General features: G+C 38.2%; 1 protein-coding gene across 8 annotated transcripts in view; it reads left to right on the top strand.

The window, feature by feature from the left end:
- Window positions 1-14,804, top strand: part of DNM3 (dynamin 3) — a 185,805-nt gene that overhangs the window by 49,463 nt on the left and 121,538 nt on the right. For all 8 annotated transcript variants that reach the window (XM_088170265.1, XM_088170263.1, XM_088170262.1 and 5 more), the window contains one exon: window positions 5,022-5,135. In XM_088170265.1, coding sequence (XP_088026391.1) covers window positions 5,022-5,135 — 114 coding nt within the window. The remainder of the gene's footprint in view (window positions 1-5,021; window positions 5,136-14,804) is intronic.

Below are 14,804 nucleotides of genomic sequence, written 5' to 3'. Positions count from 1 at the left end.
TGTCTGACCTGCCTCTCTCTGCAGTGTCACACCAACAATCTGATTCATTTTCTGATTAATTTCTTGTGGACACAAGTAGCATGCAGATCCCATCAGCTGGCCTGAACTATAGTTCTAATAAATGACTTTTTCCCTAGTAGCCCCTTTTTTTCTTGTTTTTTTTTTTTTTCTTTTAATCCTGCTTTGTAGCATACTTTCCTGTTTCTTTTCTTCAGATATACTTAAATCCTGTTATCTTCCATGACCCAGGAAAAGAATGTTTATAGAATTTTTTAAGCAACCAGATGGGAATGGAGACTTGTGCCATGGTCAGTGAGGTGGTCATGAAAAATCGTGACAAAGATGTTCTCTTAAGAAATGTCAGTATTTCTATGAGGGAGGTGGTGCCCATGAGCTAACACATTCAAAAACACTTCAAAATTTTGCAGCATGAGACCTGCTGGTTTTGAATTTTCACATCATCAAGTCTAGAGGAAAAGCTGTAACTATTTATTTTTTAGATTAATATTCCTTCATGTTTGACTTGCCACAGTGTTTAACTATATTTGGAAGCATAGTTCAATTTTTTACCCCTGAGAGCTTTGCTTCAGTAAAGACTAAATTTTTCTTTAAAGCAGACGTGATTTTAGGGATTTAGCCACTGTCACTAGTTTAATTATGTAATATATTGTGCAGTGGTTTGTAGGGAAACAATGTCCCAAGGTCTTGGTTGTGTTCAGTATCAGAACAGATCTGATCAGTTTATGCTGGGACATTTGGCAGTGAAATTCTGTAGTAGGTTTCCCCTCTAGGTTACAGCTTCTGTGGTGTGAGGATCTTCATGGCTGAATCCAAAGAACCAACAGCTTGTCAGGATGCCTCCCTGAATAGTGCTTGTCATTTTTGTTCTGTGTGCTTACTGTTCAGTAGCACGTGTTGTAATGATAGTTATTGGAAGATAGAGTGGGACTGGCAGTTGTGGTCTGTGCTCAGAATTATTTCAGTGGAGTTTCACAACCCAATTTTAATGGTGTTACATTAACAAGTGCTGCTGCTTGTGTCCTTGTGGGAGTGTCCAGTCTCATGATTCTCACACTTGTGTTTCTGTCTGCCCAATTTCCTGTATCTCACTTATCTTGAAATCCTCCTTCAAATAGTTCTTTAGAGAATCAGAGTGTGTCCCATTTCTTTAAATATATTTCTTCTACAAATGCCTCATTTGATTTAATGCAATTAAAGTCATGCAGCAACACAAAAAATGTGCTTATTGTGTGAAATCCTGCTTTCCTGTTTATCCGTGAAGCAGTGGAGAGTAAGAACAACAAATATGATTTGGGTTTTGTGCAGCTGAACTCTCGAGAAAATGATTTCCTTCTGGCTCGTTGGTGTGCATTCAGAGGCTCTGGGTTTCATTTTTCAGTCAGCCAGATTAGGTATCAGGATCCTGAAGGAAGGAACTGTGTCATCTCTTGTTCATCCTGTGCATGGAGTCCAGCTGCCGGTCAGAATATTGTCTCCAGCAGCCTCTGCCTGTGCCCATGTTTTTCACCTTCCTGAGGTTCACAACTCATGTCACTAACATCCTCTCTGCCCAGAATGACATTTAGAAATGTGATAGAAAATAGTGAAATGTATCTCTTAGATGCAACCCAAGGAGAAAATGAACTAGTGAGAACAATAATGAAACACAGTGCTTTCATCTTTCAAGCTGAAGTACTGTAAAACAAAGCTAACACAACGGTTTAAATAAAACCTCCAAAATAATAACTCCCTCTCAGAGTTTTTTAAACTTCAAAAGTGTCTTTGAAAAATCTTACCTTCTTATTGCCTGTGGAGGAGCACTTCTAAAATATGGCTTGAGGGTTTGTGGTTTTTATTGAGAATTTGGCCAGAGTCTAAGGTGTCATTCAGCTTCTCTGGAAAGTGAAACTATGATCCTTAATCTCACTTTTTCTTGCATTGCACCTTGATCCAACATCTCCCTCTCCTTTACATCCAGCACTGATGCTGAGTCTTCTGAAAGTGTAGATTTTTATAGTTAACAGAACGTGCCTGGGAGACAGGAAGATTCAGTAAAAAGGACATGAGGCTTAGCACACCAAGCTCATCTTCTCCCTCTTGGTGTCCCCTGGAGCAGCTTCCTCGTATTTTAGATTGCTGTGACCTGTTGTAGAATCCAGGATATTTTAGGGAACACAGGACTCTGTTTTCCCAGAGGAGTATAGATAAACAGGTCTAGAAATTTCACATGAAAATAGAATATTGCTGTAGGTTGGTGTCCTGCTCTTCCTGCAGGGTGTTGTGGGAATGACAGCTGGATCTCATCCTCAGCACACAGGATTTTTGAGGAAACAACTAACAAATTCCTTCCTTTACAAGACAGTGCCCAGGGATTGTCCTAGCAGGGCAGTTTGTTTCTGTCCACACCCCATGATGGTGGCACATTTATGGGGAGATGTGTTGGACTGGAGCATGACACAATTCCTACCTTTGAAGTATTGAAACTTTCAGTGCTTCTTAAGTGGTTTGTATAGTTTAGTTTTTAAAATGTTGGCTTGGTCTGTTCTGAGACCTCTACCACAAATGCCCTCTTGTCCAGTTGAGAAGATTGGACTCTTATTAAGCTGTTACAGAGCCATGGTGATGGTGATGGAGGAGATGGAACAAGCAAAATGCTCCTTCCTTTCCCTTTGAGGTGCTCATCACCTGTAAGGTTCCTGAACCTGCTGCTTAGGTGTTCCAGCCTGGCTTTCTTCTAGGAATCACTTCTTTATCTTCACTGACATATATGTTCAAATCTTTACCTTCCCTGAGATATTTCTCCAAAACATTTTTCTCCAAACCAGGTGCTGGCCAGGCTGCCTGTGTGCAGACAGGAGCTTTATATGGAGCAACATGGCATTTACAATTGCAGACAATGTGGTTCAGTAGCATCCTCTCTCCCAGCTTCTTATTTCAGCTTCTTTAGAGCATGGGAGCGTGTGCACATGTGCTGTGAAGGCTTTAGTCTGCTGCACAAATATAGCTCCCCTTGCTGCAGAACTAAGTTCAAGTGAATGGAGGACCTTAATTTGGTTGCTTTTCCCTAAACTTTTTTCCCTTTGTTTTTTTTTATAGTTCAGGGCAGAAAGAAAAAATAGAATTAGTTTGGTTCTACAACTTGTCCTGTAGCAGCTGCCTGAAGGGCAGTACACTGGCTGTATATGCATGTTATTTGTTTCTTGTTCAAAACTTACTTCAATAAACATTGTAAAATAAAATGAGGATTTGATGGCTAATCAAGTTCTTATCAGTATATTTCTATTAATTTGCACTTAGGCAAGCATTCCATGTGTGTTTGTACTCACTAATGCCCCTCTCCACTGGGTCCCCCCCCCAATAAACACAAATATTAAAAGTCCTCACCCACTTTTGTAGAAACCTTTGTGGAACAGGCTATTCCATCTAATCTGCTTGTGCCATGCTCTTGAGTTTCTTTACAGGAATCATCTCCAGTTCTCTCAGCTCTTACTGTGGCTTCAGAACCAAACCAGTGCTTTCCTAGAAATTTTCTTACAGGCTGGAAACTTAGAGCCTGTTCTTGGATCATCAGGAGTTTTCTTTTTTCCTTTCTTTTCTGCTTGGCAGTAAATGGGAAAACACATTTATCTTCCTTGAAATGAAGCTGATAACTTGTGGGTTGTGTGCATTTCTGATACAATTTCCTGCTTTTCAGGTACAACTTCTTTGATTTAGTTATCAAGTACAACTCAGTCCCTTGCCCTGTGCAAAACCAAAGCTGAGGGGTTTTTTTAGGAGCTTACATGAACATCCAGACTGAATAGGATTCTGATTCTGAAACTTTTATAGATGGCAAAAAATAGATGGTGAGCCATGTTCTTCTTTGGTGAGTTGTTGGTTTTGGAGTTCTGGTCTTGTAAAGCCCTGTGAGTTGAATGTTGGTCTCATATATTTCTTTAAACACAAGAGGAAACTCGTGTTTGATCACACAATTCTGTGCCTGTGGGGCTTGTTGAGAGGGTTCTGAAGGGCTTCTTTGAGCACTTTTTCTCTCTCAGTATTGCATTGGCAAGTGAAGGGTGTTGCTGTGGGGAGAAGAGCTGACATTCCTTGCATCTGTCATTGGGAGAGTTGTGTTGTCTTGTTCACAGGATGATAGGAAGGAGTGTTTGCTTTCTCAGTTATAGTGGAAAACAATATAACAACCATTCCAATACAATTGGAAGTCTCCATCTCATCTGTAAATGAGTTTTCATGGTTATTCTCTTCTGCTGTGGAGTTCCCTCATTTTTCTGAGGTTTCTGTTGTCCCCCTTTCTCTGTGCATGATGTAGCCTCCTGGTCTTAGTATTTATAGGTATGTTCCCATCTGTTCTTTCATCTTTGGCTTGTATCTATTTTTATAAGTTTTGCTTTACCTATTTTCTCTCTGATTTTTATTGCTGCCTAAGGTTTTTTTTTCCTCTTTTCTTTTTCTCTTCTATCCTGTGAGAAGAAAATGGCTTTCACATGCCTTTCCTTACTGCTCCCTGCCTTAATTTTACCTTAACTTTAGGAGACCTCTCTCCTTTGTCACTCCATACAACCACTTCTGAAAATTCCCAGTGTCAGAAGCCAGTCACTTCACCAGAATTTAGGTGCTTTTCCTGCTCTCCACCTTTAGAGATGAGCTTAACAATTAGACCAGAACAGAGATTAAGTTGTGTGGACTTTGACAATGTATTCATAAACAGCAAATGAATGATCCTTAACACACTCACACTTGCTGTAATTACAGCATGCTGATAATTAGGCTTCTCTCTCCCTCCAACCTTCAGACTGAAAATATATTTTCATACTTCATAATTATACTCACTTCGTTACTTTTATTATTTTTTTGAATGCTAGAAACCTGCAAAAACTCTTGAATTTCTCAGAGACTGAAAAAATGCACCTTGTTCTTGTTTCATTTAGCAAATCTTTATTTAAAAGAATGAATGCAGCAGCAGAAATGTGTCAAGTGAGTAATGAACTAAACTTGTCCCTGACTGCACCTCTGCATAGGTCATCCGGAAAGGCTGGCTCACCATCAACAACATTGGCATCATGAAAGGAGGGTCCAAGGAATACTGGTTTGTTCTGACTGCAGAGAGCTTGTCCTGGTATAAAGATGATGAGGTAAGGAATAAAGAACTTTTTTTTCTATTGGGGAAAACCCCCTGTGTTAATAATCAAAATATTTAATCAGTTTGTGTCAACTTGAACTGAGAGATTTTAACTGTGTTCTTTAAATTTCTGGTTTGATTCATGGAGGATGCTGACTGTCTAAGACTTCTGTTGAAATGCTGATAACAAATACAGGGTGTGGTCTGAGATATTTTTGTTTGTTTTACTTTTTTCTTCTCTTCCTGTCATTTCCACACATTGCTTTAAAAAAGAAAAAAAGGAAAAAACTCCCAGGCTGCTTTGAAATAATCTGCCTATCCTTGCTTGGGTTGCTCTTGTACATCTACTGCAAGTTGAGCATAAATTGGGTAAATTTACTTCTGAAAGTAACTACAGCAATTGATTTAATGAAAACAGCTGTTCTCCAGTCTTATGTTGTGAGAAAATGAAAGCCCATCTGCAGGATTCTGTAGCTGGTTGGTGTGGATTTTAAATTTGACAAAACATACACCTTTCATGGGTGATCAGTAAATTTGAGGAGAGTAATATGGAAATAAAGAAAAGAACAGCCACGTTGCTCACTTTATATTGTTAGGCAGCTTGTCTGTTCTGTTTAATGACTTTTTCAACAATGTGTGTAATGATACATTTTATCCAAGGTTCTAGAGGTATTTTGAAGGTTAAAACAGGATCATGTGTGCTATCAGATTTATGGTAAAGCCTCTGTGAGTTTTTTTTAAAGTTTGTGTTCTTTTTTATAGAAAATTTAATGCTACATTTAAAAAAAATCCTAGTATTTTGTATTTGTGTCTCCCTCTTTTTTTAAATTTAAATGTTTTTGGTAAGAAATTAGTGATTTTTAGGGTGAACCAGTTCAATGGATGGAAGAAGCACATGTAAAGAGAAAGAATAAGATGAAAAGATGGAGTGATGTTTTAGAGCTCATTTAAAGCTAAGTTATAAAACACTGTTGATCCCAACAAAACAGGTTGATGGGGACTGTGCAAATTCATATTCTGCTTAAACTAATGTGGTATTTTACTGCAGTGAATTTTCTGGAAGCCCTGGGAGAGGCCTGCAGTGCATAAGTCAGGGCTCTGCAAATCCAGGATGTGGAATTCCTTCAGAAATGCTGCTGAGGATGGGGACTGTGATGCTCAGAAATTGTTATTCTTCCCCCCAGTCCTTGCCAGTTTGGGATAGACCTTAAGGCAGAGGGACAAATTAGATTAATCTTGAAGATTTTGCCCCCTGCCCTTTTATTTAAGTTTTCAAGGGATTCAGATTTAGTGGAATAGGAAAAGCAATGCATGTCGGGCAGAGGGGAGGAGCCAAGGGACAGGTGTCAAGAGAGGCAGTTTTACTCTTGGATTGTTGAAATAGAATTTGAAAAAAAAGTGCAGAAGTGACTTGATGAATTTGAAAATTTGAAGCGGTTGTTTTTTGTGATCTATCTTGAAGTTACTATAACCTTTCTTAGGTAAGATACAGGCAACTGCAACTAAAATAAACTCTGTGGCAAAATTAGCACACCTGCTTGTTTTGTCTCAAGCAGCTGGAGGTGCATCCAAGATGAGCTGTGGCAATTTTTAAGGTATTTTTGGTGTTGCTTTTTAAAAATCTGATTTTTGTTTAGTGTGAAATATAAAAATTCCTGAAAATCCTAATGGTATGTCTTGTGCTGTGCAACTTTAAAAAGAAACAGTTTTACTGGGGAGAGTCACCTGGGAAACTCATGACAATGCTCAGAAAAGAGGAAAGAAATGGCCACTGTGTGATTTCCATATGCATATTTAAAGATGATGTCTCTTAATTGCCAAACAGTTATGTTTTGAGAGTCGTGGAAATGTCAGTGGTTAATTCAGGCCATAGGAGGTCACTCCAGAATTTCATAGAGTGGTAAGAAGATAATAGCATAGGATAATAGCAGAGTACTATTCCTTGCTGTGCTGGTGGAAGAAGTTGCTCCTTAAGTATAGATTAGCTGTATAATTTGATTATTCTGTCCTGGAAATGAGTTGATGAAGTTAAAGTTTGTTTGTTTTTTATTTCATTTTCGTGGGGTTTTTTGTGTACTGGACCTTCTCAGGAAGACTGAAAAATCAGCAAGGCTCCTCAGCTGCTGGCTGGAGTGGCTGTGGGGCTGTTTCCCCCCAGTGAGATGCTCAGTGGGATGCTGATGTGAGAAGTGATCCCTGTGTTGGTGTGCCTGGCTGTGCCCTGCCAGGTCGTGGGGAGCTCAGAGCCCCCAGCTCCTGCTGGATCCTTGCCATGGCAGCTGGGGGGGAGCAGGGGCAGCTCTCACCTTGCTTCCCTTGCCATGCTGAGGAGTTTGTGCCCTCCGTGCCTGCACCCAGCGCTGCAGCAGCTTTGTACCAGAGAGCTGTGACCATGTGCTTTGCAAAGCTCCAGGGCTGTGTACCCCCTCTAGTGTAAGCTGAGCCTGTTTTCCAGTCTGGAATTTGCTCTGAGAGCAGGATCACTAGTGGTGGCTTGCTAGTGCCGTTAGGAGGATGGAAATTCCTTTGTGAGGTGCTGCTTTTTAAGGGATAAATCCGTGGTGTAATGCTTTTGAAAGCAAGTTGCTTTGGCAAAAGATTTCAGATTTGGCTGTATGATACCAGTATTAGAAAAGAAACAATTGGTTTCTTCACATAGTTTTGTTGCTATCAAACATACACTAGGATTTTATTCCTGGTGAGAGGAATTCAGTGCCTAAGAATGCTTTTGAGACTTGTAGTTATGGAAATGCCAGGTTGATTTTTGAGCAGTGTGCTTAAAGCAGTTAGAGTTTTGGTTCTGTGAGAACTAACCTGGATTAGTTTCTGATCCTGCATGCAGTTGCTTCTGTTTGTAACTTTGCTGTGTGACCAATACCATGACTTTGTGCTTTTCTACTTAAAAACCAAGCAGGGAAAGTGCTGTGTACTGGCTTTGAGGCTGCTGTAAACAAGTGTGAGATCAGCACACTCAGTGACCTCACAAATACAGATTTATTTCTTAGAGTATTCCATGTAATCCTAGCTGAAGCATTATAAGGCACACACACCTACACACAAATTATTAAATCTGAGCGTTTTAGCTCTCAGTTGTTACTTTTTTGTTAAGTAGCATTAACTAAGGTTCATTTGAGAGTCAACCTGCAAATCTGAAGTTTGTGAATTAGCCATTTCTGCATTAGGATGAAATGAGCTTTGGGAATGTGGAATGTCATTCTAGCTTGTGAATAAAAATCCTCTTTACTGTAAAGATATGGATGCCATTTGTAAAGTGGTGTAGCATTGTTACAGTGCATGGTCATAGAATGTGATTTTATTATTCTTTCTAAAGCATCCAGAGATTTCACTGGCATTATTGCTGTGCAAAGGATGCCAAGCTGGACTCCAGGATTAAAATTTCTAAAAATGTGAAATTTACATTGATGGGGGGAAATCTCCTTTAATCTTATTTCCAGAGAAAATACTTCCATTCTGTTTCAATAGTAAATGATATTATTGTCAACATCCAGCGATGAATGCAGCCTGTACTGTAATTTCAGTTTGTATTATAATTTCACTGTTTGTTCCCAGTTGTAAAATTATGTGAGATTTGAGAGCGAAATTACAAAAAGAAGTGAGGAGGTGAGAGGGTGGAAAGGGGAGAAGTTACTCTAAGGTCTGACACTGTGTGTGTTTACAGAATGAACTTGCCCTTGGCTCCTGTGGCGAGCAGGAATGTCAGGGAGTTTTGTACAGCAAGAATGGAGGGATGCCTGGGAAGCCAACGGGAGGACAGAGCGTGGCTGCAGATAAACCAAACTTGCTGTTAGTGAGTTCATGAGAACACCTAGGAAAAGAGCACTATAGGAAGCACAGTGAGAATTTCAGCAGTGGGTTTTATTGTACTTCACAGGCAGTGCTGCTTTGGGCTTGGTGACTGAGGTCCAGAGCGACTCGTGGCTGGAGCTGGTGCTGCAGATGCTCTGGGCTGTCAGAGCGGGGTCCCATGGCGACTGTCCCTCAGGCTGGGTTGTCATGCGACTGCCTGTCTGTGCCTGCTGTACAGGTGAGAGGATGTTCTGCACAGCAAGTGTAGACAGGCAGACACATGACAACTCCGTCCAGCCAGTCCCTTGGAGCCATCGCCGCTGCTGTGCAACACTTTGTGCCAGTCCGCCCTGGGGGGCGTTTGTTGGGGGGAACACACATAACACAACTAAACTTTCAAACATTGGCAGCTGCAGAACAAGAACAGAACTTGGTTTTATTCAGAAAAGAAGCCGGGTACATGAGTTATCATTGTGCTGACACATAGCAGGGATGCGATTTCAACAGACTGCTCACGCTGGAAAAGCAAAAAGAAGCGAAGCCGTGGTTTATTTTATGTGCAATTCATACAGGGTTTTTCCTGCATACTGTACTCACACATAGTAATTTAACCAGATGTTTTTACTCTTCATGGAAGCACAGAAATACTGAAGTTCAAGATAAAGGATATGTTTATACAGTGCATATTTGCTAGGAGAAGATAAGTACAATAAGCTGGGATGTTAAAAATAAAAATCTTTCTGTATAAATGGAGGCCGCCACTCGCACATTAACCCCATTACATAGTGACTGTGCTGGAAAGAGAACTGGTTGTATTTTGTATCCATTTTGCTAATATGTGGTAGCTGTACATGTATTATATTCCTTCTAGTATTTTGGTTTGCATATTATTTAAATTTTGCTTTGTCTCAAAATCTGTACTTTCTGACAAAATGAATTAACCTCATAGAACTATAGAAAGTTTTTTTTTCAGTTAAATACGGACTGTACAAGAGATAAAAGCATGCAAATAGCATCATTTCACATCACAAGATGTGCTGCTTTGCTGAATTTTCTCTATGCAGAGCACACACAGTGACTAATCCAACTTTGCAGAGACATTTGTGCCTTTGCTGGGATATTGTTTCAGAAGGTAGAGAACCCATTGGAACTTTAAAGGGGACGAGAATGATTGTCTTAATTTTCTCTACAATTAAATGTTTCTGGTTTGTAATGGTGTTCTTGAATCTCTGTTGCTCGCTAGTGCCACCATAGGTAAGCAACAAACTGGTGCTTTCAAAGCCTTCTCAAACGTATCCCATTCAGAATAGCAGCCAGACAATTTTAAATCCAGCCTGAAAACTGATTATAAATTACCAGAGATTAAAGGAGGGGATAGTGCTGAGGTTTGATATTAAACTAATAATAAATCAGTATGGAATTATTCAGGTGTTCTGCTCTGATAATTTTGCCGTACAGAATAATATGCATTTTAGTTAATGTACAAATTGACTATACGAGTTTATCAGTTATATGAATAAAATTTTCCTTGAAAATAACAAGGTGGAATAAGATGTCTTAAATCAATGAATCAACCACAAAACACGGCTAACTAATTCAGACCTGAAAAATTAATTCCAATGCGTTCAATACTTGGTCTTTATAAAATTCTTACTTAAATTTTTGTAGCTCTAAGTCAACTTTTAAGAGTATGCTTTAAGTTGACATTTCTTCCTACCCGCTTGGCCATTTTGGAGAAAAACAGAAGTGGAAAATTAGAAGTATTTTAAAAATAAATATAATACACTGATTGTTTCATAGATTTAATCAGATTTAACTCCTTCATGTATTTGCTAAAGAAATGGGAAATCTTTAGTCTGGAAAAAAATTAGGTCTCACTTTCTGTGTTATGGAACCTTCTTGAAATAACAAATAATTGCATATTCAAAATCACTGGCAATCTATAGTACAGAATATTGGAATAGCAGAAGTATTAATTTTCTAGAAGAGGTTTTCTGTTCACAAATGTCAGGGAGGTTGTGCTGGGAGGAAAATCGTAAGTGGAAATTTTGTGCCGTCTTTCTACTAACTGTACCCAAGGAGAATTCATCAAAGAATCAGCAAAAAGTTTTACATCTCAACAGAGACAAGTTTGTTTTCCCTTCAGTTAATTCACTACTAGACGTGACTAGATGAATATCTCCACCTGATTTTTATTTAAAAACTGAAATTCCTTGAAATTGTAGTTAACTTGCTGAAAGGGCTTAACATTTTTGTGTGACATTGAGTCAGGAAAGGGCTTGAGAATATTTTAGAATACTTGTAACAAAAAAATAAAAAAAAATCTCATGATTGCCAATATTATATTTACAGAAACTTATGTTAAGGACCTGACTTTAAATACTGGTACCTTAGAAACTGAATTGAGATATGTATTCCTTTCAGCAGTGATCAGGACTCTTTATTTAAGGGAAGGCTGTTATTTTTAGATACTGCTTTGCTATGCTGTGTAAAATGCAGTACAGAACTACAGTAGAATAATTCAGGAAAGTTTCATTCTTAACTGTGGCATTTCCTGTCTTTTTTTGTAGGTTTAAACCTGACCCTTAATAGTATTTCAATTAATTTTTTTTTTTTCTAAATAAAGTACAGTTCAGGAAGCAAAGCCCTTTGCAAGTAAAAGTAAAGTTATACTCTTGATTAAAACGTGTTATTTAAATAAAACAACACATTAAACTTTAGAGCTTTTCATTTTCCGATCTGCTTAACAGATTTTGATTGAAAGATTATAATGAAGATTCTGTGTAGAAGCCTGGAATTTTGAGGAAGCTATTTTGCCATTTTGGTTATAATATTTTCCATCTAGAAATGATACTTGGGTGGTCTGGAGGCACAGTGATAGCTGAGGAAGGGGGGCAAGGAGCGTGGGGAGGGTGGCAGTGTCTTTGTGCTCTGAAAATACAGATGCACTAAACAGCACTGGCAATGGGAGTGTAGGAGACAGCATGCAGCTTAATGACAAGGCAGAAAGATGGCAAATGACATGGTGTTTTTTTTTTAAAAAAGTAGCTAGGTTTTTTTCATATTTGGATGCTTATTTGATCTATATTTATTTCTGTAAAGTTAACTGACTTTCCCCCACCCTTCTCTCTCTGTTCCTTTTATTTTTAACATTAAAGGAATCGTTAGAAAAGGTTTGAAATATTTTCTGTCTCTTCCCTATTTAATTTTTTTTGAGTGCACTTAAAAAAATACACTCCCTAAAAGTGAAAGAAAGTCTATTATATTGAAACACTCAGCTATTTAAATGTTCCTACTGGCTTTAATGTGTATTTTATGGTAATATGTATCAGTTCATACAATAGGCTTAAGCACTGGTATCGTCCTGGCTTTAGAGAACTCTCACCATGATTAGTCTGCATTGGCTCCTGCTAATTTTTTTGTTATTCATTACAAAAAGTAATATTTGATATTTTGGTTTTTGGGTTTTTTTTTCCTCTTGAAATACTTATATGCAGCCTATTTGTGTTTGTTGACATGCATGTTTAAATCATCTTGTTTTATAACTATTGAAATCCCTTCTCTGTGGCTGTGATCAACTAGAAATTGTTTCAACTACACCAGCAGTGTTTTAAGAGCCACAGAATCATTTAATTCACTTTGAAAATGTTTTGATTACTGAGCTGAGGTCGATATACTTCCTTATTCATTGCTAACAATAGAGCCTTTCTTTCCATATCTGCTGCTTTGCACTCTGCATTTCCCCCCCGCCTCCTTTCCAAGCCCCATGCCAAGGGGGCCTCCTCGATCTCAGCCTTAGTCTAAAAATGTAACTTTGAAGAGTCATGGGTGTATGGGAGGGGAATCACTTCCTAAATCCAGAAAGGTCATTTAAAATAAAGATTAATGCAAATAGTGGACTAGAGATAAGAGAAACACTCGTTCCATATGTTTCCATCGTCCTTGCTTATTTAGCAAAAGTTAACACAGGCTATCTGCAACGCTGTTTGCATGGAGAGCCTATTATTCCCTGGATAACAGCATTTCCTTCCTTAATTTCTAGATCAGAATTAAAAAAAAAAAAAAAAAAAAGGAGCTTTGCAAGTAAGCATTAGAGAGAAAAAAAAATTTGCAAACAATTATATTCCCCGTGAAAGCAAAACTGAGCGAGTTTCTTAAGATGGGGAAACATTTTTCTACGGCTTAAGCAAAGTCTAAGTCATAAAACTTTTCACATAAGACAGCAATCGTACGTAGAGATTGAGAAATATTAATGCCAGTTTGACTCTAGTTCCATTCCTTTAATTTCTTCCTGTTGCTTCAGATTTTCTCTTAATAACCACATTTAACTGTGTGTTGTAACTCCACTTGAAAACAGAGCGAGAATAAAAATTCCATCTACTTGTACTATAATGGATTAAACCTCACTAACTTAATCCTAAAAATAATCTCCTGCAAAAAAAAAAAAGGAAGAGAGGCTGAATAGCTTACGAGTGTATATATACATTAAAAAAGAGGGTTTTGGTCAAAAGAAAAGTTTTGCTGGGAGGCAGAGGGAAATGACAGTGCTAGTCCTTGCTTTGTAAGCTTTAAGGCAGCCAGTCCAGGCACCATCACCCCAACACACCATGAGCAGTTCTCCCCAATAGCTCCTCTGTTGATTATCGAAGGAGCAATGGAAAAGGTCAGCATAATATACAGCTTTTTTTAAATTTTTTTTTTAAAGTATAGCATGAAGGCTATCTGAAATACAGCACGCATTCTGCAAAATCGGCTGGTTATAATACTAATGGCTGCATATTTATGCTAATTCTTTTTGCAGTACAGCTATTCCAAGCCTTCCTGGCAATAATGAGCACCATATAGGTGGGATTTTTTTCTGGTTGCAGTAGTTTACTACTGTTAACTTTAGGGGAGCTGACTCTGGACTTCGGCTGGTATCAAATTGCAGCCCAGACTTTTTGTATTATTTTGTCCGTGGGGATTTCATTCAGCCTGAGGGTTTTTTTCCCCTACTAGGACAGCTGGAAATTCACCAAAGCAAACTTCTGCATTGGTTTACAAATTCCATTTTTATCAGTGGGATTCAGGACAAAGTAACTTATCATTTTGAATGGTAGAAGAATTATCAGCGATTCAAAGGACACATGGGAGCGGCAACAATCAATCGGTCCTGATCACTCCCATGCAATGTCCAGCCAGGTATCGGGGTGGAAAGCTCTTTCTTCCCTTTTATTTATTGATTGATTTTTTTTTTTTTTTCTTTTTTTCCCCCATCACATCCTGAACTTTAAAAGGTAATTTTTCCTGGCAATCAAAGGTTTTGTATTCTACATGGCAGCAGCCTAGCATGGAGTAGTCAGTTTTTCAATGGTTTCCCTCCCGGTTTTCATTAGCACATCTAGCATAAGTTACTTGCAAAGAAGTTTCAACTGCATATAAAAAACTAAGTACAGTTTTCCCAGAGGTGATATAATATATTTTACAATAATTTAAAATATTATTCATGCATTCTTTTCTAGTATTTTATTACTTTAAGCAAAAGTAATTTTTAAAAATTGATCTTCAGGTCATAGATCACAACAAGAGCTATTCAGAACACATACTTCTAGCAAGCCTAAGAAAAAAAAAATATACTTCTTAAATATTTATACTGACAGCTACAAGTAAAAAAAAAAAATTAAATTTACCTTTTTAGTTTGTGGGGAAAAAAAGCTTTATTTTAAATTAAAAAAAAAAAAAGAAAAATTAATCGAAAAGAAATGACCGACTTTAGCTTTACTGTTGTACACTTCTCTAGGCAGTGTACCTCTAGGCAATATACCTCTCTCATTTCTTGCATGGCTTTTAGTGCACCATCAGAGCTCCATCTTTCTTGCAGTGATGACTGGAGGAA

Source organism: Sturnus vulgaris, chromosome 9 (assembly GCF_052056855.1).
Source record: "Sturnus vulgaris isolate bStuVul1 chromosome 9, bStuVul1.hap1, whole genome shotgun sequence".
NCBI lineage: Eukaryota > Metazoa > Chordata > Aves > Passeriformes > Sturnidae > Sturnus > Sturnus vulgaris.
This window is presented reverse-complemented; position numbering and strand designations above follow the sequence as displayed.